The sequence below is a fragment of the Sebastes umbrosus genome, chromosome 22 (assembly GCF_015220745.1).
Source record: "Sebastes umbrosus isolate fSebUmb1 chromosome 22, fSebUmb1.pri, whole genome shotgun sequence".
In the NCBI taxonomy this organism is placed as follows: Eukaryota; Metazoa; Chordata; class Actinopteri; order Perciformes; family Sebastidae; genus Sebastes; species Sebastes umbrosus.
Window position 1 is genome coordinate 6,187,482 of NC_051290.1, and position 24,202 is coordinate 6,211,683.

The window sequence follows — 24,202 nt, forward strand, 5'->3', positions numbered from 1 at the left end:
ATACCCATGTATTTAAATTGTTTCCCTGCTTCCTCACAATTTGAAAAGCTGAATTCCTCATGCACTACACTCCACTTCACGTAACTCTACGTTCACACTGCGAACTACACAGCAACATTATACAAGTCTTTTTCAATGGAAGCCAGTGGCATGAAGCTACAAACTGTCACGCAGCGTGTCGGGCGTGACACGCTAAAAATAAAGTTGAGATGGTCTCAACAAAACACAACGTTATCTAGTCCCCAGTGCTATTTAAAGACATAACTACGTCAACGAGCGCTTGAGCAACACTTCAACGGCGACTCGCCGACAATGTAGCTGACCACGCTGGACGTTTTATTGCTTTTGGCGCTGGTAGTGTGAACGTAGCATAACGCCCGGACCAGACTGCCTGCATGGACTGCTGCGTCTCTCACGCCTGTGGGGTCAACACCGGCAGCGTCTCCTCTGCTGCAGCTGCTTTAGTGACTTGCTCGGCTCCATGATTGAATAAAGTACGGGGTTTTAATTGTGGATTATTACTATTATTTACAAATGAGCACACGCTTCTTAACCTTTTTCTGTCTAAAATAAATGTAAAAGACATTTATAATGAAATGAAATGGCCATTATGAAAGGCAAACACTATGTAGAAAGAAACGGCTGGCAGTAGCAGTTCAGCAGCAGCAGCAGAAACGCTGTCGGAGTGGACGTCACACGCGTGCGAGAGAGAGGTAGCCGTCAAACACTGCTAATGCATCCAGTGAGGTCCGGGCGTTATACTGTATAAAAAGCCTTCTGCTACAGTTAATTACATCTCTACAGCCAGAAGGCAGCAGGGCAAATATGTGGGATGACTGCATAGTGCAGAGCTACTGGCCATGATAATCCACTGTGGTGATTAAATCATGCAAATTATACACAGATCCTTGTGCACACATAAAACCTGACGGTTATAAGTCGGTGTTCTGCCACTTTAGGTGTGACATCCTCGCCATGGACATACACACGTCAGTCATTAAGACTTTATAAACATCTCCTTAGTATTTTTCTTCACCTTATTTTAAAGCTGTCTGGCAAGGGTTGGAATTCACTTTCCCTTTCACTGTAATCCTTTAAACAAAGAGGAGAATGATTCATCGCCACACCTGTTTGGTTTATCTACCCAACCTCTTTTGCATGCAGCATAGCGCTGTGTGTCTCAGGTGCACTGGATGCTGCTCATTGTAATTGCACTTTAAATAAAAGACCTCCTTGAAGCTGCTTGTCGTCCTCACCTGTCCGTAAAAAGCCACTCTGAAGTATGTCCCGAGCAGCCTGCGGCCTGACTGTATCACCTCCATGATCTTGTTGTAGGCTCTGTGCAGAGTGTCGTACAGCCGGCTTAGTTTCTGGAAAAAATAAGACAGATGGCATCAAAGTTGGTCTATTTTCTGAGTGTTTGTTTATTGGAGCAACTGAGCAGTGTGTGCAGGAACGAGCAAAAGCATTTCAGTTATGTAATATCCCAATAAACACGTAAAACACATTAATCAAACTCATTTTTCTTTGTTTACATTGGATAATTGTATGGTCTTTCCTCTTGTGGTGAAGGTATCAATTTGCGTTTTGAGGGATGAGCATGCACACAAAGGAAGGAGTATGGCTTGAGGGTATCACACAGAGCAATTTGTGCCAAAATTATATTTGGTGCTTGGCCACTATTCTGTCTTTCAGAGGCTGTAGCGGGCTTAGCTTGTTGGGAAGGAGGCTAAATAACGCTCCAAAGTTAGGCTAAATTTTAGCGAGGAAAAACGGGCATGGCCATTTTCAAAGGGGTCCCTTGACCTCTGACCTCAAGATATGTGAATGAAATGGGTTCTATGTGTACCCACGAGTCTCCCCTTTACAGACATGCTCACTTTATGATAATCACATGCAGTTTGGGGCCAAAACAAAGCAGTTTTTTCAATGCAGTATAAATGGTAAAAATGGTTTCTGTATGCTGGGGTAAAATGCAATTCTTGCAGAAATCTTTAAATGTCAACAGTTTTTGATACCAAATCACAGCATGACTTTTTTCTATGGTGTTCCTCAAAGTCTTGGTGTCTTAATGTGGTATTTTGGAGGGATAATTGATCATTTTTATCAATTCTCGAGTGGTAAAAATTGCTGCAACAACTTATGAGACATAATAGAGCATGGGGATGACCATCATATACTTCAATCATAATGTTCTTAGCCCTGATGTTGTTTTCAAGAGCAACAAGGAAGAACTATTAAAAGCATTAGATTAGAACCACCAGGTTGCAGGTAATTAGTAGTTTGAATGGTTGAACTGGTATGTTGTTAAGTGGCTGCATTTATGTGGCCTCAAGTAACCCTACTGGCAAACAATACAAAATGTGATGAAGAGACGCTAACAACCCAGTGAATGCAGGTCAACAAGTCTAAGAAGGAGGAGTGGGAAATGAAAAGGGTGAGTAAGTATTTATCTCAAGAAAGAACAACCACAAACCAAAGTCCTTACATAGGTGTGATTACTTGGCCTTCAAAAGAATGAGGACATGGATGGATCACTTTGCAAGTGAAAGGCGAGAAACAGTGGCTGCGTGTTTACGATATCTGTTTGAGTGTGTGGGGATGTTGCTACGGCACCTCGTACTCGTGACGCTTCTCGTAGATGGGGATGATGAGCTTGGCGATGTGCGTGATGAGCTCATAGCGTTCGGCTTTCCACAGCGCCTCCACGCAGACCTCGAGGTGTTCCACCAGGACTTCCTAAAAAGGGGCAGAAAAGGGAATAAAAGGTGTCTTTTTATTAGGATTTAAACCTAATGTAAAGTTTTCAACACTAGTGCTGATGCAATACACAAGTTACAGTACCGATACCAAAACAATACTATTTCTGATACCTTCATTTGAGAAATAGAAAGAAAAGAAATGTTCTCAAATGTTAACTATTGTCTAAACACAAGCAGCCGTACTGAATGCAGAAGATCGCCGGATGATCCGGGTAATTTATCACTCTGCAGTCGAGCCATTTTGGGCTTCCCGGCTTCAAGGTATCTGTATTGACTAACTATTGCCAAAGTCACTTCACAATGTCACATGCAAGAAAGCCGATCTTGTGCAGACGGCCTCACCTCCGTGTAATAGACGTCTTGCATTCCGGTGTCTTCCCTCATCGCAGCTTCCTCTTCGATATTCAAGGTAATCTTCTTAAAGGCTGCGAGGCCGGTGGGGAACAACTCTGATGAGCAGCAAAGACAAGGTGAAAAAAAACTGGTTAGATGTGCAAAAGGAAATTATCTACTAACTATTTCATGAGTTTTGAAGTTGGTGGCTCTAAAAACAGTGACAATCCAAATGGATTTCCGAACGTATTTTTGAGGAACGTTGTGTAGAGATGTGTTACAGATAAAGATAAATATCCCTCCGTGGTATACCTCGTGATAACCCACATAATAAAAGCAGAGATACAGTGTCTCTGCCTCTCGTCTAGGCGCCAACACATTTTTAGTGAGATAAGCGGTAAGCTGTTGACCAACTTTTGCACCTCGCGCTGACATGCATCAAAGATAAACACCATTTGTTTTGATTAATATTTGACTGCAGGATCATGTAGCATTGTGAGGCTTTGTTTTTACTAGAGAGTGCGGAGTGTTTGCATGCTGTATCTAACAACAGTCAAACTGGCTTGTCTTTTATCACCAGGGCAGGCAAATCATCCTGGAGGACCACAACGCTCCATAAAGAGTGTTTACTGGTGAAGGATTACGGGCATTGTACTGTACTGTTCTGTGTACTGTACTGTCTTTAGTCACATCGTCATAGTGTCGGTTAATAATGTGATGCCACTCCTTAATTGTGGTGGCGGTTTGACGTTGGCAAATACTTTCTTTATACCATCATCAGCAAACTGTCATTTTGCTTATTGGTTCAACAAACCGTGTTTAATTAATGCTGCACACACAGCTTAGTGTTCAATTACAGGATAAATGTGAGCCAGACATGGAGTTTGTTTACAGTTTTGTGTGCAGTAGATGTGCGGAGGGCCTTACTTTTCCTGTACAGGTACTCTGCAACCAGAGCAGCTACATGAACGTAGCACATGGCGGCCTGTGGAGACAACAAACAGCAGCAGATTTAGTGGTAGTAGTAGTAGAAGTAATGGTAGAAACACAAGACCAAGAGTGGAAACATGCAGTTCTATATGAAACTGAAAGGGAAAACCTCACCACAGAGTCAGTGAGACAAAGGTGAGATTGCAATCAGCAACTCTAATAGTAATATTTCATATTGCTGCAAGTGTATTGTCGTTACACATTATACGCTGACTGATTTATTGCGACTGTTATGCAATGGCTAATTACTTGCACCTGTAAATTTAACACAACCAGACACACCTGCAGTACCATCTTAACTGGTAGTTTGTCACCTGTGAAACAACAACATGCATCTGAAAGGTGAAAAGTTCATCTGATCTTATTCATGCATTCATTCTCAAATGTCTCTTATCCCATACTGAGGCATGTTTAACTTTTGTATTTCCTTTCCTTTCTTACTTACTTTCTATCTCTACTTATAATAAGTGATAGTGAGATGATCTTTTCGTGTACAAGCATTGTTATAGAAGTGTGCAAAAAATTAAAACAAAATAAAAAATAAAACAAACAGAATTAAAAAAGATAAATGAATAAAATCAGATAGAAAAATATAAATATAAAAACAAACAAACAAAAAATAAGACAAAATAAAATGAAACAAACGAAAACTGAATAAAATAAATAAATAAAACAAAAGAAAAAATAAAACATAAAATAAAAAGAAAGAAAATGAAAAAAATAAATAAAATAAAAACAAAAACAACTGAATATAAAATAAAATAAAAATGAATCTTAACAAAAACAAAATATAATAAAACTGATCAAACAATCAAAAACAAAACAAATAAAGATAAAACTGAATAGAAAATAAAATAAAATAAAAAAATTTAGTCTTGATTTACTGTCTTATCTTATTCTTGCTTGTAATAAAAAGGGTTAAATAAATAAATGCACTTGAACTGAAGCTGACAGTACGTCCACTGAACCACCCAGGCTCAAGCTGTGTGTCAACTCTGACCTTTGACCTTCCTCTGGAGAGGAACAAATGCATCTTCCTCCAATAAAACATTGTTATTACAACACAATTAAAGTAACGTAGTAGAAGGGTAGTTTCCCAACATTTCTTTTGTGACGGGACTAAAAACTTCTGCTTTCCAGTCAGTATCAGTCTTTTGTTTATACTGAAAGAGGATGAAATAATCAATGTTTATTTCTTATTAACTAGAAATAAAACTTTTATTGTGTCTTCACCAAACTAAAATGTCAGACCTTGACCTGACCTCTCTATTTAACACATCAATAAATATTTACCTACGTAGTTTACATATTTGCACTGCTAGCGTAGGACCTACTGTGTGCGTGCCACAGGCTGAATACAACTCTGTAACAGCTAATCACAATACAGTGTGATAACAAGCGGGAGTGTTTTGTTGCGTTAATAAAATGTTTTTACAATATCAAACTTTAACCTTTGTGCCTCACTTTAAAAAAACTGCTCTTATGTCCTTAGAGGACAAAATGTCCCCTTCCTAAAACTGTTATAAAATGATATACTCATATAATTTTCCACTTTCCCTGAGTGAACATCAGTCCTGATAATAACTACCGAATATTAATTAATCTTCAGAATTTTAACCCTTTAAATGCCAGTTTGTTTACATAATGCCCCTCTTAAAAAAATTATTAAAAATTAAAAATAAAAATATTTTCTGTATACTAAATATTAGGGGGATTTTCACAGTCTGGGATATGTCAATGATTAGCAACAACATTGAGTTTGTAACTGTGATGTAACAACTTCCTTCTGGAAGGAGATTTCAGAGTCTGAAGTGTGTGTGACATCCCGCCACAGGAACAGCACGTACCGTTTGCAGGAGGAAATTAAGCTCCAGCCGACACGCACTTTAGGAATGCTGTGCACTAGACACTTTAAGGGAAGTTGCAATAGCGGAAGGCTCTTCACAGTATTTTAGGATGTGATTGGTTTGAATGATTGTATAAATGTTCGTGGTTGTCTCCTATGTACACTATGTTTTTTTGTTTTTTTAAACGTGTGTGCTTTTGTCTGTTTTTAATGAGCACTGCACCGAAACAAATTCCAATCAACTGTGGGTTGACATGGCAATAAAAGTATTGAATTGAATAAGACCTGGATACGGTGCCGCCGCTCAGCCATGCATCCAATTTTTTTTCAGTGGCCACTCGCAGTATTGCAGCAAAATGTTCCCCGATAGACCACCACTGTAAAAAGTACGTCTGTAAAACTGTTGACGGGACACCTCGAACTGCAAATAAGGTCAATTAGCTACACAGTTTATTATAGGTATAGTATAGTTTATTATATTATGATGTAGACTTATTATAGGAGCTGAGGTTGAACTTCCAAAATTAAACACGCCCTCGCCAAAATGTATTCCATATGCATCAACACAGCCACAAATATCCCTAGTGAGGGACAAAGGTTAAACTCATTAAAGCATTTATGCTTGTTTTTATCCTGGAGGGACACCAGGAGTGATATACGGTGAGTAATACTTCCTTGAAATCGCGTGGGTTTGAAACCTGAGACCGAAGCACTGACTCACTGTGTGTACTACTGCTGTACCGTGTGACTCTGTGTTTGCTTTGGTGCTGCCCTATGAGCATTACAGCGTGTCACCGAAGTAAAAACATACCCTTTCATACGTAAGCCATTAGACAGATTATTATCTCTTATCGTAAGTGATAGAGAAAGGTCAAACAGACGGAGGAAAACCTGGTCCTGTTTAAGCACATCATTTTCATCTGGACACAAAAAGTGAACATTCAAAGTCTTCCTGTTGATACCTCAGAGAGATCTCCGTTCTTGAGGTGAGCTCGGGCCATGCTGTCCAGCCAGGTTCGTCTCAGCTCGGGGGTGCTGGCGTAGGACCGGGCCAGACTGTACTGGAGGTCCAGCAGCATCTCCGGGTCTTTCTCGTGCTCCCTCATCTGGGCCGTGGCCATCAGCACCGTGCGGATCCGCTTGGTCAGACCCTTCACTTCAGAGGGGAATGCCGTGGACTGAATCATGCAGAGAGGAGACACACACAGACTTATGAAAACATGATTGAATCTACTGGAAAAATACGAGCAGGACCCTGTTCTTCAAGCGGCTTAACTAATCCGAGCTAACATGTTATTGTACAGTGCACTCTTATTTTGAAATAAGGACAACAAGAAGAGAGAATAAAAACCATAATCAGCACTCGTATCATTGCTGTGCTGATCAAATGATTGCAGTTACATGAGGTAGGCGTGTAAGGAAGCCTCCCAGCATGCACACGGCCAACATACTCATATGCACAATTCTCATTTTTCAGTTTGTTGAAACAGGAAGGAGTTATGGCACAGAAGCTAACCATTGTACTGCTGTGGACAGGGACAGCAGCAAAATGTATTTTAGCCACTTAAAAAAAAATCAATATTAGTTTAAGTGTACGCTATATTTAGAATATTTTGGCCACTTAACATTGCCAGCCCTTTCCGTCAGGGAACTGAAGCGGTTATCTAGGCTCTTGCCAAAGCCACCAGACTCCATTAAAAAAAAAAAAAGTAATTTTACTTTGCATAACAGGGGAGTTTCTGATCTACCGCTGCCTCGACCGGTTAGATTATTTGTGTTATTGTGTGACTATGGTGATTTAAAGGGTTAGATTAAAAAACCCCTGAAGCTCTACATGACTACGTGTGAAAGAATCTGTCATCCATCATCTTCACCTCCTACGTGTTTACAATCTAAATAAACCACATCGGTCGTAATAATCTCACATTGGGAACAGAGTTTTTTTAGAAGTGGGGCCACACGAGCTTATCTAAAGATGAAAATAAACACAGAGTTGGATCACAGATAGTGTTTTTGGGTTGAGTAGTGCAGCACAGGCTTATATGGAAAGATTACAAACCATTCTATCAGATTGAATTCAGAGCTGTGATTGGTAAGACTTTCTGTTTTTTGGTAAAACTTCCATACTTTTCCAGGCTTTTCGGTAGCTTTTTCAGACCATTAAATGACTTTGTGACTTGGGGAGGATGCTGTGACAAGATTTAACACAAAGTTTGCATCCAGTTTTTTGTTTTTGCCCATTTGGAGTTGTTAACCAACCAGAGCTTTGCATTTGGGATTGTCAAGACAGCCCTCAAAAAACGTCCCCAACACAGAAAGTTGGACTTTTCTTTCCACTGTTAAACATTGTGTACTTGGGTTAAAGCTGTTTTGCAGGCTGTGGCCAGGCCTCACACAGCGGTAAGCATTTAAGCTGCGCTAGCTGCTCCAAATTATATTTTAGAAAACAAAATAGGGGTCTAGAAACAAAGCTATTTCCATACTCCCTTTTCTTTTTTTCCATACTTATCCAGACCTGGAAATGACTAAAATCAGATTCCATACTTCTTCATACTGCGTAGGGAACCCCGTAGTCTCGTTGATTTCTACTATACCTTCATGGCCTTGTCGCTGTTTGCAAAGTTGTTGATGATAGAGAGAGACTCCTGGAAGCGCGAGCTGCCGGTCAGCGCCACGTCGGAGATCAGCTGGCTTACGGCGATGATGATCTGGACGGAGAAAAAAGGGAGCAAAGCGATCGAGATGGAAGAAGATAAATGAACGGAGGGTAAACACAGATCCACACCAAATGGTACATACTGTATATTGACAGAGTCCAGTGAGAGCTAATGGAAAGCTGGACGGCCTTCTGCAGAGACTCAGCAGGCAGTCTGTGTTTAAACACCCTCTAAACATTCTCTCCGTCTTATGAAAGCATCCGAAGTACTCGGAGGAGTGTGTGTGAACAATCGGCTAAAGGTCAAGGGTGAATATCAGGGTATTACAGACCACCGAGTGTGTTGAATGTTGACAGTATGGCTATTGCTCACAGAGTTTTGAAAGGCCAGACCCTTAAGAGGGATTTCCTCCGTTTCTTCCTCTACTTCAAAAAACCAACGCTCCACTTTACCTGCAGGTGCGTGCGCAGGAAGGTCTTCCTCTTGGTGTACTCGTAGTTGTTCCTCATCAGCAGGTAGAGCAGCGCAGACACCTCGGCCCGCAGACATCCCAGCTTGGAGACGCAGCACTTGAGCACCTCGCAGCACAACGCCTCGCACAGCGTCACGCGGCCCTTGAACAGCACCGACGGGAACTGACGGGGACAACGTGTTAGTGTATTAAAGGGCAGGGACGGGATTAGGAAAGTACTGTAAGTATGTGGGGAGGACAGCAGGAAAGTGGCAGTGAGACAGTAGAACAGGAACAGGAGCTGTGCATCCCAAAAAACACTCCTGAAAAGAGAGTAATATGAGGTTTGTTACCAAGTAGAATGAGTATGTGTATGTACTTTTATTTGAACAAACATGGAGCTTTTGCTGCATCAATGTACTTAGAAGTTTTACATTTTGGAAGATCTTTTGTCAATCTAGTCTTGAACAAACAAAAGTTGATTTCAGCCCTTTATTTTACAATCGGCACGAAAAACAAACTTGAACCTGAATAACAGAGTTTCCTTTTCTTAAAGACTTTCAAAATAAAAATGATTTTGTCTTTTGACGTATCTTATCTTCGCATGTTTGAGGCTTCCTTCACAGTTTCAAAACATGCCAATGCAATGAATTACAGCAACATCTTGAGGTTTTTTCAGTCTAGATGTGGGCACATATTACTTATTGCAAAAGTTTGTTAACAAATAACATCAAAAGACCAACATCAGCATTCCTAAACCAATACGTTAGTACTTCTCTCAAGACTTTTCCACTTCCTTGTTTCCCATTTACATGTTCAAATCTTATTTGTTTATTTTTATCTCCGCCATGCGTAACCCCAGAGGGGATCATGCGCGCGTTCCTGTGTGTGTGTATCTGTCTGTCTGTCCACAGCTAATCTCGTAACTCCTGGACCCATCAGCCTAATATTTTCTGCATTGATCTATGACTGTGTGCTAAAGGACCTCTTGTGGTTTGCGGAGATTCACAGTTTTTATTGACTGATTTATACCGTCATTGACTGCTGATAACTGCTTCAGTAGCAAAAGGCATTTCCGGCAATCGGCTAGGCTGAAAACAAGCCGTACTTAGTCTGTTGCAGGCCACATTTTGGTGTTTGTCGTGGCTCAAAAACTGGCATCCATAGAAAAGTTTGGTCTCATTTTGAACCGGAGCATCTGCAGATTAATTCCATGCCCAATTTGTTATGATCCACTAAAATTACGAAACGAGATGAATAAGGAAGGAAGGAATTTTTTTTTTGCAAGGAATCAAAGTACTACAGTGTGCACATTGTGCATTTCTTCCTCTTTTTTCATATTCTGTGTGGTATTTTGCAGAGCGGGATTGTTTTGCATTTGGTAACGGTCATGTTCACAACCCTTCCATTTCCTCAAAAGGCCTTTGTCAGGACGCCACTGTGAATAAGAATGCATTCTTAATGACTTAAATAAATAAAAGTTACATAAATAAAGAGAGAGACATTAACGGTGTGTGACTTCTCAGAAACCAGCCTCTCCCACTCTTACAGTAACAGAAATAACAACATGCCAGAACAGAGTCTCCCCTGCTGCTCTCCTCTGATTCATCACATAAGCAGTCAACAGTGATACTGCCGATGCTATCAAAGGATGCCACGGGGGAAGCGGGTGGTCTCCTCCCTTGGGAACTACAGTACATGACATGTTCCCTCACGAGCCTGAGATTGAGTCGTGTTAGAGCTCACTTCAACTCATCAAATGAGTCTTAAATTAGATCAAGAGCAATAAGGCAACATGTGAATGTGGGAACAACGACAAACACAGGAAACAATATTTATTCTACGCATCTGCTCTTTTTTTCAGCGCAGTGTGTCCTTGTTTTGGATGTTATAAATAGTACACTGAGAGAGAATGACCGTGGCAACGACACGTAGGCTGGATAAGTGACAACATACATCATTTCTGTTTGTTTACTAAGTGGTGGAAAATGTTGTAGGCAGTTTCCAAACAATAAAAAGCATCTTTTCTTCGACAGTCACTATCTGAGATAATACCGCAGTGTGCCGACATACCTTGTTGATGAAAGCCCTGAGCGCGGCAAACACGTGTCTGAGGGCAGCTTCTGATTGGCCGACTTTAAGGAAGGTCAGGTAAACGTCAAACACCTTCTTCATCAGGGGGTTGTGACCGTCGCTGTCCAGCAGCTGGGTCTAACACACACACACACATTGACTTGCATTATTCCCTTTAGACACTACTGTACATGCCTAACACCAACCTTAACCTATTCAGAGTAACACAAGTACACACACGATGATGATATATATACTGTATATATATATAAAAAAAAATACTAATAACTTAATAAATAAAGACTAAAAACAGAAAACAGCTGGTGTGAATAAGCAGCAGGTACAATTAAAATGATATAATAAAATAATAAAAATATAAAAAAATAAATAAATAATAATAATTATATACAATTTTACTAAAATATAAATAAAATATAATTTTATTATATATATATATATAAAATTACATCAAATGTTATTATATTCATACAATTACATATAATTTTATTATACATATATACATAGAAATTACATATAATTTTGATTATATATATACACATAAAAGAATTACATATAATTTTTTATTATATATATATAAAAAATTATATATAATTATATACAATATATATATAAAATTACATTATTTTATTTTATATTTATAAAAAAATACGTATAATTTATTATATATATATATATATATATATATATTTTTTTTTTTTTTTTTTTATTACATATATTTACTGGTGCATGTATTTTAAATTGAAGGAGGTAGGTTTGGTTGCGTGTGTGTGCATGTGTGCGTGCATATACGTGTGTGTGTGCACTGACCTTGAAACACTGAGTGAAAAGAGAGAGGACATCCAGGACACTCAGGCAGACCTCGGTGGAGATGTTGCCCTCCAGAAGAGCCTGATGGTGGATTTCTGCTTCTGATGGGCCCGTGCCTAGAACACACACACACACACACATGGTAATGGTTCATTGCAATGAAGAACACATCAGTTACTCTGATGATTACCACATTGTGTTTAAGTACCAGTACTAAACCTTGTTGATGTCTGAACTTCTTCAGACTTTAGACTTTATTTTCCCACAAGGGGGAATTCTCACTGTACTTGTCTTGTCAGACACCAATACATAAAGCAGCACACAATAATACAGTAACAGTAACAATACAACAGCGACAACAACAGAAAATGACGGACAGCAATACACACTCAGGCCTATTCAGCGACGCCTGTTGTTTAAGGCGGCTATGACTGCCGGTATCAAGCTTTTCCCAAGGAAAATGTTTAAGGAACATCTTGTACAATTCAACTTCTTATTCAAGTTTGCCATCATTAGCATGTAGCTTGTCAGGGACATGAACAACTTCTTGTGTCTAGCAAGGTGGAAAAAAAACACGTAATACTGCAATCAATAGGGGACGCATGGATGATTATGGTGCATGTTGATCCTGCCCATTCTTCTCTGCAATAAACCACACAATTCTCATCAAGTTTCAGTTTGGATTGTACGCATTGTTGCATTAATCTGGCATGTTCAGATATCCATTACATCACGCTCACAGAGGCCTTTGAGCTTGACATGATGTGGTGAGTGACAAATAATAGATTAAGGATAAATTGAGGACAGCCTGAGGCTCAACTGGACGTGAGTCTAGTGTGTTCAGGAGCTGCCTATTGGCTGGTTTCCATCCAGGTACAAACATGGCAGTGAAACTTGCCGTTGGTTTGTTTGTTCTGGGAATAACAACGGCTCACCGTGTGTGCTTCTAACAACATTTGATTTTCTCCAGACCTCAGTTAAAGTCAGGCGATGTGAGATTAACAACTCGTGTGGCCGTCTCCTCACTTAGCCTCTCCAAATCCAAATGTCAAGCGCAGATTTCGTTTCATGTTTAGACAAGGATTTCTTCCAAGTTTCAACACTGAGATTCTGTTTGGTGCGGGCTCCTTGTTAGACTTGTTTAACTTGTGGAGAAAAAAAGTGGTTTGGAAACTGGTGCTCTGCCATGAAGCTGCCGTTTCCTAAGCATCTTTTGACTGTGCAGTACGTTTATTAAAAGAAAATATTAATTAAGTTGATACAAAAAGGTCTGCCTTCATTCAATTATTGTTCTATATTTATACGTTTTGCATGTGAACTGGTGTGTGTGGTTACCTATATTGAGAGTGAAGGAGGCTTCCATGGTGCCAAACTGGTGTAACTTAGTCTGCATGAGGCTGGCTCTGTTGCAGCGCATAGCCGGCATCGTCTGAGACTTCCTGTCTGAGGAGAACAGCTTCGACACACACATGTCCTGACTCCTGCATGGATAACACATCCACAGAGAGAGAGAGTGCATTTATTTAGTTTGGAAATGAAACCCTGCAAATATTTACATCATGTAATGACTAATTAAACCACGCCAACAGTTCCATGATATCAACCAAGACAACTTGGAATTACGCTTCCTGGAAGCTCAAATTTCAGATGTTCCATAGGTATGACAGGTAACAACAACGCTGCTGGTTTTTCCAGCCTTACCGGCCAATGCTCCTTTTTCCAATGTAACGTAGCTGAAGCAGACAGATCCTGCAGGAGAGCGTGAGAACAATAGAAAACGTTAGCAGGAGAAGGGGAAAGTCCTGCTTAATTTACTTTCATTTTTCAATACTGGTATTTTTTTCAAGAACTTTTTAACCTTTGTTGTATTTGGTTTCGGTTAAGGTAGCACTACAGTGTCTGAGAAATACTATCCAGTTGTCTGGATACAACATTATTGTGTTTTTTGTGCAGTATTAAAAGTAAAGTAAAAAGTAAATTCCTTTATTTTTCTTTCTCTTTTTCGCTTTAACTTATCATTATTAAGTAAATGTTGATTGCACAGTGTAATGGCTCTACATTATGACACCATAGATTGGTTCCCTATAAGCCCTGCATTCACTTTGCAATTCTGTCTGCCAACGGTTACAATCTCCCGGGAAAATGAAGGCTCCATATATGGCACAAAGCCCTGGAGACAAAAAATGCGGCGTGTCCTGGCAGGGTCGCCAACTCTTTTACTCAAACGCCCATTTGCATGTCAGAGAATGTCTACGCTGTTGGCAGAAGAGCCATGGGCTGTGATTACTCATGTTCTCAGCATGCATGGGAATGTTTTACAATAACATATATGAGAGTTAGGGCTGTCAATCGATTAATCGCATATTAATCACACATTTTCTAACTGTTCAAAATGTACCTTAAAAGGGAGATTTGACAAGTATTTAACACTCTTATCAACATGGGAGTGGGCAAATATGCTTGCTTTATGCAAATGTATGTATATATTTATTATTGGAAATCAATTAACAACACAAAACAATGACAGATATTGTCCAGAAACCCTCACAGGTACTGCATTTACCATAAACCAATATGCTCAAATCATAACATGGCAAACTGCAGCCCAACAGGCAACAACAGCTGTCAGTGTGTCAGTGTGCTGACTTGACTATGACTTGCCCCCAAAACTGCATGTGATTATCATAAAGTGGGCATGTCTGTAAAGGGGAGACTCGTGGGTACCCATAGAACCCCTTTTCATTCACATATCTTGAGGTCAGAGGTCAAGGGACCCCTTTGAAAATGGTAATGCCGGTTTTTCCTCGCCGAAATTTAGCGCAAGTTTGGAGCGTTATTTAACCCCCTTCCTGACAAGCTAGTATGACATGGTTGGTACCGATGGATTCTTTAGGTTTTATAGTTTCATATGATACCAGTATCTTCACTCTAGCTTTACCGAGCCCGCTACAACCTTAAAATCGCAAGTTGCGTTAATGCATTAAAGAAATGAGTGCCATCTGAATAAGTCCCTAACCTGTGTCTAGTAGTAGGCTCTGAGGAAAACCGAAAGTTATCTCTGCGACAGTGGTGCCAACAATTACACCATAGCTGCGTATTTTTCATTTTTTCCATGTCACCAAGAAATGCAACACGCCTCCAATGACTGTTGACTTTCACCACATTAGACATGACAGAACATGTGGTGTTACTGCATCACAACGGGCCATTGTTGTTGGCCATGGTTCACTACTCACTCTAGCAAACTGAGGAAGTTCATGATGTCTTGAGGGCTGACTTTGTTCCAGTAGGCCATGAGATTGTCTGTGGACAAAAAGAAAGTCTTTGATGCATGTCTTATTTAACCAACATAAATCAATGGGCTGTCAAAGTTTAATAAATAGCTCCAGCTGATTTTACAGGATTCATGTAGCTAAATCAACTAAACATCCTAGACTGGGGAGATTCCTGGCTGACAGTCATTGTGTTCATGTAACAGCCAAGTTTCTGTGCAGACTCTATCCCAAAATAGCAGACATGGCTGTTATGTCACATCCTTGTCTTTGGTGAATGAAGGCCTGATTGTGCGGTGCGGTTGCAGATCACCACTGACCCTCTGACAAGGTCTTGACGATGTGCAGGAAGGAGAGCAGGAGGCCCTTGATCTCGTAGTGTCCCAGTCTGCCGATGGGAGGCATGGGGCTGCTGCTCATGGTGGAGCCACGTCGCTGCAGCTGGAACAACACACACATTCAAATTCTTGGTATGGGAAAAAAAAAGCTGATTCAGCCAAACAAAATCTTTTTGTATTTGGTAACATATGTTCTTTTTTAGTTAGAGGTTTAACAGAATAGGATGAGTTCAGTGTTGGTTTGGGTCTGCTCTGCACATGGGATTTGTTGACTAAGGCCTTATCCTTTAACAAAGAGTGTCGTTGAGGATGTTACTATTCCAGCAAGAGAGAAAGTCTGTGTAAATATTTCTATAGATTCTCGTGTCCACCTGTAGTCTACCCTAAGTATCTGAAGGTACGCTACGTATCGTGATACCGGCCGGGTTAGCAAGGTGATATAATGTGATTTTTTTACGTCTTTTTTTTTAAGACATTATATAGGTACAGAGCATATGAAAAAAAAGATAATAATAATAATAATAATAATAATATAATAATAAAATAATAATGAATGAAAAAGAGGAGAGAAATAAAATAACTGATTGCATAAATATCAATTTGTAGCATATGCATAAAATCTGAGTTAAAAAAGTTTACTTATCAATATGTTTTTTTTTCTTTTACATGTTTTTATGTTGTTTTTTTAATTTTGTAATTATTTTTCTTTATTATTTCAATCATTACTTTGAATGTGTCTTATATTTTTTTATATTTTCATTTACTCATTATTTTATTATTATTATTATGATTATTATTATTATTATGTAGTTAAAGTATATTTGATACGAGGATTGTTTCATTATCAATAATATATCATTACCACATTTTTTTCTATAATTATTAATTTCTTATGTTATTTTATTTTATTTCTCTGGTTTTTAATAATGTTTTAATAACAAAAGAAATGTTGAAACACATTGGAATTGAGTAAAATAAGCCTTTTGCTAATAAAGAGAAATCTTAAAAAAAAAAAAAAAGTTTACTTTCAACCCACATTAATGCAATTAACTTTCATCTAAAACTCATTTTAGATGAAAGTTATACTGTTACACTGATGCGTTGAACTGTTTTCATCATGAAGTTATCTGGAGTTTGCGAGCAGACAAGTGAGGACATCTGCACATTAGTTTATGTAATGGGTAAAGTTTAGGGAACCAGGCTGTGGCCAAGAAGTTACATAAAGTTGCATCCGTGAGAGCAAGTTTTAACGATTAGACTGTTGCGTTACAAACAACCAGCTGCGATCAACCAAAGATGGTGTACTTTAAAGCACTACAAGTATGTATTTACACAGATGATAAATAATCCACTCCAATGTGTCTATATTCAACATCTGGGTTCATGACGAGTCAGCGGATGACCACACTCAGCTCTGGCAGCAGACCAGGGAACATGAATTTTGTTTTCCATTAAAAAACCACTAACATGTGTATATAACATGTGGTGTCTCCCTGTCAGGGGTGCAGATCAAAAGAACTTTAACATTTAACTAAATGGTTTGACGTGTTAAATGAAGATTGATGCAATGTTTCCAGTTACATCTCATTTAATGCGCCACAGTTGCACAGCAGGAACAGCGAGGGCTTGTTATGTTGACCGTGTGTTCAGAGACACTGAGAGGACACCTTTCAAAAGCAATATGGAGATGTTTTCTTTCCCATTATTTTCAGTTTGTTATTTGAAAATGCACCGTGGAGTCTTCAGATTTGGATCCAAAACAGTGTGTGAACTTAGCATAGGCCTTAGCCTATTGGTTATTAAAGGGACTTTACACCAATCAGCCATAACATGAGATCAGCATGGGTCAGTTTGCGGCTCCGCAGCCCCATATGCAACAATCGGACAACACGGGCCAGCCTTCGCTCCCCACGTGCATCAATGAGCTTCGGGTCTGACCCTGTCGCCGGTCCACCGGTTTTCCTTCCTTGGACCACTTTTGGTAGGTCCTGACCGCTGCAAACCGGGAACATCCCACAAGAGCTGCAGTTCTGGAGATGCTCTGACCCGGTCGTCTTGACATCACTATTTGTCTCTTGTCAAAGTCGCTCACATCCTTACGCTTGCCCTTTTTTGTGCTTCCGACACAAAGTTTAAAGTTCAAAATGTTCACTTGCTGTCTAATAAATCCCCCCCACTGCCAGGTGACATTGTAACGAGATAGTCAATGTTATTCACTTCACCTGTCAGTGGTCTAAATGTTATGGCTCATCGCTGTATGTAAGTTTTTACACATACAAACGTTTTTAATCATTTTTTTATTGCCAGTGTGTGAACAGGTTGTAACCTAACCAAAAAAATTAGACCTTCCGCAACTTTCTGGGTTTCCTTTATCAGCCTGTACACTGCTTTTAATATGAAGAATGCAGGCCTGTTTTTTCCGGGAAAATCCAACGAATGTGACCTCATGAGTGCTCGCTAGTGCCTTTATTTTCAGCTCTGCTTACAGGGCTGACAGTGTGCAACCAGACCTAACATTCGGTTAGAAATGGAGTCTGCTAACACCAACAAACAACCAGCCCCAACACAATCTCTACGGAAGCACAAACAAAAACAAAGTCTAGTGAAACCCGTCTTGCAAAATAGGAAGTTGACCATCTATTGTGATCAACATCAGCAAAGTCTTGGATTCGTGGAGGGACTTTCGTTTGGGTATCAAAACGGACCCTGAGCTGGCAAAATGTTTTGCTCATACACTGCAACTGGCGCACCGCTGCATGCTTAAATGGTTAAAAATTGGTTAACGAGGGTCAGTTATAGGTTAAAAAAAAATTCAAGATTAGCATCCCTAGTTGTCGCACTTTAATATGATGCTTTTGGCGCTCGAATGAGTATGCATTGAGTATGCAGTATGAAGATGCAAGAGCTCTGCTGGATAAAGTTGCATATAAAACCTTAAAAACAAGCAATAAAATCCTAAAATCAATCCTAAAATGGACAAGAAGCAAGTGGAGGGAGGCCAAAACTGGTGATATGTGATCCTGTTCTCTTTTTCCAACGGGAAGAAGACAAGCAGTTTGTAATAACTGCAGATGCCAAAGTGCCGACTGTTCAACACCCACATACAAAGAATTATAATAGTCTAACTGGGAGGTAATAAAAGTATGAGTAACTCTCAAGCGATGTTTGGGAGAGAAGAGAAGGAGCTATCAGAAATCCCGCCAAGATTCTTAACAAAAGGTCGACTGTGAGTAGCTGAAGGGCCGAGACTATCAACAGTCATCCAGTAGGTCAGGTCAGACCGAGAAAGTTTAAATCCGTCCGTGTTTTGATATCAAACAGTTCATGGTGTGAAATGTTCTTACCTCAATGCTGTCTGTTGTTCCTGGGTCCATGAACAGAGAGTGTCGGGAGTCCTCTCTCCTTACAACGTGGCCGTTCTGAGCTGGCAGACCTGCAGCCGACACAGTGTAGTATTGTTAATGCCAACTTAAAGCAGCACAATTGAGTATACGGTACACAACGACTCAATTCATATAAGCTCACTGGCATTGACATCTGTAAATTTAGGGGAGATACTGACACTCTCAGGCAGTATCGTGATATTTTGCATGGCAATATTGTATCAATGCACAGACCTGAAGTATCGATCTATGTCATACCAGCTTGTCGGGAAAGAGGCTAAATAACGCTCCAAACTTACGCTAAATTTTGGCGAGGAAAAAACTGGCATGGCCATTTTCAAAGGGGTCCCTTGACCTCTGACCTCAAGATATGTGAATGAAAAACTCTGACACAAAGAGTGAAAACAGGATCTTATTGGATAAAACAGATGTTGACAAAATGCGTAATTTGCAGTTGAAAAAAGGTAATAAATCGCAATATCACAATATTCAGCATATTGCAAAAAAACTCAATAAGATCGTATCGTGACTTCAGCATCGGGATAATATCGTATCGTGGGAACTCGTAAGTACTGTATATTTACACTCCTATTAGGGCTGCACAATTAATCGAATATCAATCGCGATCACAATTTTGGCTTCCCGCAATTAAATGAACGTGATCAACTGCAATATTGACATGTAAATTGCGTGCTCCGTTCATAGAAAACCCTGCTGCGTATCAAATCAAGCGCTTCCTAAACTTAACAGCCCGCCACCAGTCGACGATTGAGATGGGGAGCCATCATGTCGCTGCGTTCGCACCCGTACAGCGGCAGCCTGTGAAAAACTTTCCTGAATGTTGCAGCTGCAGTCCAGAGTAAAGGGATAATACGCTGTTTATTACAAGTTTTGCCCCATCAAAATGAAAATGCACTGAATTCAGGTGAAGTACATTAGCAGGAATGTAGCACATGAATAATCGTGATCTCAATATTGATCAAAATAAATGGTGATTATCATTTTGGTCATAATCGTGCAGCCCTACCTCCTATTGATAACATGATATCTGGCAGATATTCTCAATAAACCATCCATTAAGGGGGGTTAACTCCACAGATTTCACACAGCAAGATCAGCTGTATAAAGTCTTCTTTGGCTCTGTAGACGCTTTATGAAGTACGAGATCATAGCATAACTCTATTATGTCACCCGGGAAAAGAAGTTATTGAATCGCATTTTGGGAAGTGTGTGAATGACTCATACGAGAGACTAAAGGTCAGGATATTGTAATCTGTCTCTTGTTACTTTATGGAAATGCAATACTAAATTGCTGCAGAACTCTTTCAAACATGTAACAATGACCCTTTTCACAACCATTTTAAAGTACAATGGGACGCTGATAGTGAACATCTGAAATTCGAAAAGATAAAAACATGCACGTCTGTTGCCTTAAATGTGTATTTCTTACTGCTTTTTGTCAGTGTTGTTGTCTCCATCCTCAAAGAAGGAGCCAGACCCGGGTAAGTGCTATGATATATGTGGTGCTCAAAACCCAAGTATGAAATAAACAACAGTCTGAGTGGCACATGTCTGCTGCTTCCAGACAGAGAGAGAGTGCTGCTAATGGACTAAAGTTGTGTGTAACATAAATAATGCCTCTGTGGTGGTGGTGATAATGGATGATCTGTAAAGAGGAGGAAGCCAGATACTGTATGTGCTGCTCTGAACTCACCATGGTCTCTGTCAATTGCAGTGCTGATTCTCTTGCTGTCTGTGGAACCGGTTGATATCAGGTCATCTCTGGAGCCCTGGAAAACCACAACACGGAAGAAGAGAAGTCTGGGTTACTGTTAAAGGGATAGTTTGGATGTTTTGAAGTGGGGTTGTATGAGGTACTTATCCATAGTCAGTGTAACGGATTTTACACATTAAAAAAAATCGATATCCATTTAAGTGTACACTATACTGTATGGAGAATATTTTCCCCACTTTACCTTACCGCCCTACAGCCCTTTCCGACTGGGAACTGAAGCCATTATCGATGCTCTCTTCAAACCCACCAGACTCCATTGACAAAAACAGTAATTTTACCTCACAGAACAAAGGAGTTGCTGGTCTACCGCTGCCTCGATCGGTTAGTTTGTTTGTGTTATTATGTGACTTTGGTCGAGGCAGCGATAGACCAGCAACTCCCGTTTTCTGCGAGGTAAAATTACTGTTTTTGTCAATGGAGTCTGGTTGCTTTGAAGAGAGTATAGATGTAACGGAGTTATATAGTTCCCCGTCGGAAAAGGGCTGTATGACTGCAAGGTACAGACTGCACAATTACACCTTCTGACAGATACCATTTGTATTATAACTCAACAGTCTGAGTGAAAACACACACAAATCTGTGTTTTCCAGACGCAGAATCCAAGAAACTGTAACTGCGAATCCTCCCAAAATGACTTGTAGCACTGTCTCCTGTTAAAATGACTTCTTTATTACATTACGAACAGTGCAAAGTTTCGTCGTCCACTTCACCTGACGAAGAGCCGATTTAGGCTTGAATCTTTATATCTTAATGTAATAAACAAGAAATTGTTGCAAGTTTGCATTAGAAAGCAGTAACCAGAGCAGTATGTAACCCTACTGTGGACATCCAGGGTTCTGAGGGGGACTCACATTGAGGCCAAGCCCGGGGCTGGAGGTGTACGGCTGGGCAGACAGCTGCTTCAAGTTCTGGTAGAGCAGCTCAAAGAGTGGCAGGTAGAGCAAACAGATCCTGGCCTGCTGGTTCTGAAACATTAAATATGACTACATGAGCTTTTTCTTAATAATAAATGCACTGATGAATCCGTCAAAACACAAGTATGAGTAACATTACATGAAGTTATAGAGGCAGAATGACACACACCTGTAATGAGAGATTACAAGTTAAACACACAGTTAGCCTAGCGTGACCTTAAAACAATACTCGAAGGCCAACTGCGCCCAGCTGCTATCAGTGATCCCTGCACTCTAAACACTGGCTTATTTGCATAACAGACATTGGTATCTCGTTGGGGGGTTGAACACACCGTTAAACGGCAGTTCATCGTATGCACGGAGGGTGACCTGTATCAGATTTGCGTCACATCAAACATTAACTTTTTTGCGTGCAAACAATGAGGTTCTGGTTTAAATAAGTTGCGCTGAAGGGAGAGGAGACAATACTTCAGTGGCATTTGGACTTTTACTTAATCAGGTCAACATCTGACCAAGTTTGATGGTGAATTTGACTTTTTAAATAATTTTTTTTAGGGATATCTTAAAGGTCATATTGATAACATTTTTATGTAGACGAATAATTCTTAAAAAATAATACACCCACAGAGCGTTTAGAAAGGTGCAGAATAAAAAAGGGAACTTGATCACTGATGACACAAAGATACCATGTGATACATATATAACGTTGTTCTACTATTGGCTCACGACCCTTTTTAGAAGTGAGAACTGAACGTCTGATATCTTCCACAGATATATATATAAATCATTGCGGGTCGGTGTCCCATGCGCGATCGCGTGTGACTACGCTGTTGAGACTCAGACTCCAACACAAACTACACGGAAGCACCAAAACCGCAAAGTTATATCTAGTGAAGCCCGTCTTGAAAAACAGTGTTGGCCTTCGTTTACTTAACGGACAACGGTGTTGCTGTTAACGAGCAATTTCTGATTCTTACAAACAGTTCCTTTAAATTTTGAAAACATCTGTGGACTGCAGAGGAAATAAACCTGCTTTTGTCCTGGTGTATGTTTTGTAATTGTTACGGCTGTATGTGTTTTCTGGTTGCTTAGGGTCAGTGTTGTTCGCCCTAAATGGGGATGCCCATGGGTGGGATGTAACAATGAAGAATTTTCAGAAAAAGGAAATGAAAATAGGAAATGAAAAAAGGAAACAAAATAATAATAGACAAAAAGTCTTGTTAAGATTTTTGTGTACGTCACCAGACACAAAACGTCAAGTCCATTGTTATGATTCATTTGCTTGTGTTACTATTGTATTCCCTAAATAGAATTATTCCGAACGATGACTTTGGTCTTCTGCTTCCTTCTTCCATTGTCTCCGTTTGTCTCGTCCTCCGCCCCACCCATCATCGCCAAGCGCCCCGCCCTCCCTCACCTTGAATGCTGTGTAGCGGTCATCCATGGCATGTTTAATGAGGAGGTTCTTGAGAACGCTCACGGCCAGCTGTCGGACCTCGGGCCCTTGCTGCAAAGCCTCGGCCACTTCTCTCAGCAACAGGCCCACCAGGAAGTGGTTACGGCAGTAATCTTCCGTCAGGCTGAACTCCAGACTCTGCTCTGTGGTTGGGCAAAACAAGAAGTGTCAGTACACGAGTACGGGCTGGACTGATGCTGATAACAATAAGACTAATTGGGACACTCTGTTGGCTAAGATTGAGGTTCTGACTGTGGGAAATGTCCTAACACTAAAATCTGATAAGCAGTCTTGTGAAACCTGTTTTTTGTCAATATCATTCAGTAAGTTGTCGTGTAATACAAACTGTGGCAAGCATTCAACCATCCAAAGTGCAACATCGCAATATGCAACACAGTTTCAACAAAACCACGTAACACAATCATTCAGACATTAAAGTTTCCACACCATAAAGGGAGGAATTAAAGGGACAGTTCACCCACAATCAAAAATACAAAATGTTCCTCTCACCTGTAGTGCTATTTCGATTGTTTTGCAAAAATCGCAATTGAAAAACAGCAATGTCTCTTTCCATTAGTCACGACCCGGTTATTCGAGATAATCTACAGACCTTGTTGTGAGCAGTTTCATGTATGACCTATTTTCTTTCTACCAAACTACACCCGCCAACCGTATCACCGCGCAGGTGGAAGCGCGCCTCTACTCGTGTTCAATGTTCACGTCACTTTTGTAAAATAATTAGTAAACTGTTCGTTATGACTTTTTTTATTTGTGAAAAAATATAATTAATGAAAGTTTATCTTTATCTTTCATTCATATTATAAATATAAATATATATATATATATATATTACCATCATTAGTATTACTATTATTATTATTATTATTGTTATTATTATTATTATATCTTCTCATATCATTTCTTACATCTTCTTGTATTATCATATTATACAGCTATACTACTATTATACTATTACATTACACTACTGTATCATACACTATAATATACACTACTATATTCAGTACTCTTGCACTATTTGCACTACCATTGGCACACTGTCACTTCACTGCTGTACTTATGTTATCTTATTTTTACTTTTATTTA

The 24,202-nt window shown here is 39.8% G+C and overlaps 1 protein-coding gene across 3 annotated transcripts in view; it reads right to left on the minus strand.

Annotated features, from left to right (window-relative positions):
* Positions 1-24,202, minus strand: part of dock11 (dedicator of cytokinesis 11) — a 75,893-nt gene that overhangs the window by 8,445 nt on the left and 43,246 nt on the right. For all 3 annotated transcript variants that reach the window (XM_037758751.1, XM_037758750.1, XM_037758749.1), the window contains 17 exons: positions 23,060-23,241; positions 21,580-21,693; positions 20,648-20,723; positions 18,895-18,983; positions 15,533-15,653; positions 15,177-15,243; positions 13,642-13,689; positions 13,276-13,421; positions 11,941-12,056; positions 11,113-11,250; positions 9,041-9,223; positions 8,526-8,639; positions 6,894-7,109; positions 4,023-4,080; positions 3,105-3,211; positions 2,617-2,739; positions 1,257-1,370 (listed from right to left, as the gene is read on the minus strand). In XM_037758751.1, coding sequence (XP_037614679.1) covers positions 1,257-1,370; positions 2,617-2,739; positions 3,105-3,211; positions 4,023-4,080; positions 6,894-7,109; positions 8,526-8,639; positions 9,041-9,223; positions 11,113-11,250; positions 11,941-12,056; positions 13,276-13,421; positions 13,642-13,689; positions 15,177-15,243; positions 15,533-15,653; positions 18,895-18,983; positions 20,648-20,723; positions 21,580-21,693; positions 23,060-23,241 — 2,012 coding nt within the window. The remainder of the gene's footprint in view (positions 1-1,256; positions 1,371-2,616; positions 2,740-3,104; positions 3,212-4,022; positions 4,081-6,893; positions 7,110-8,525; positions 8,640-9,040; positions 9,224-11,112; positions 11,251-11,940; positions 12,057-13,275; positions 13,422-13,641; positions 13,690-15,176; positions 15,244-15,532; positions 15,654-18,894; positions 18,984-20,647; positions 20,724-21,579; positions 21,694-23,059; positions 23,242-24,202) is intronic.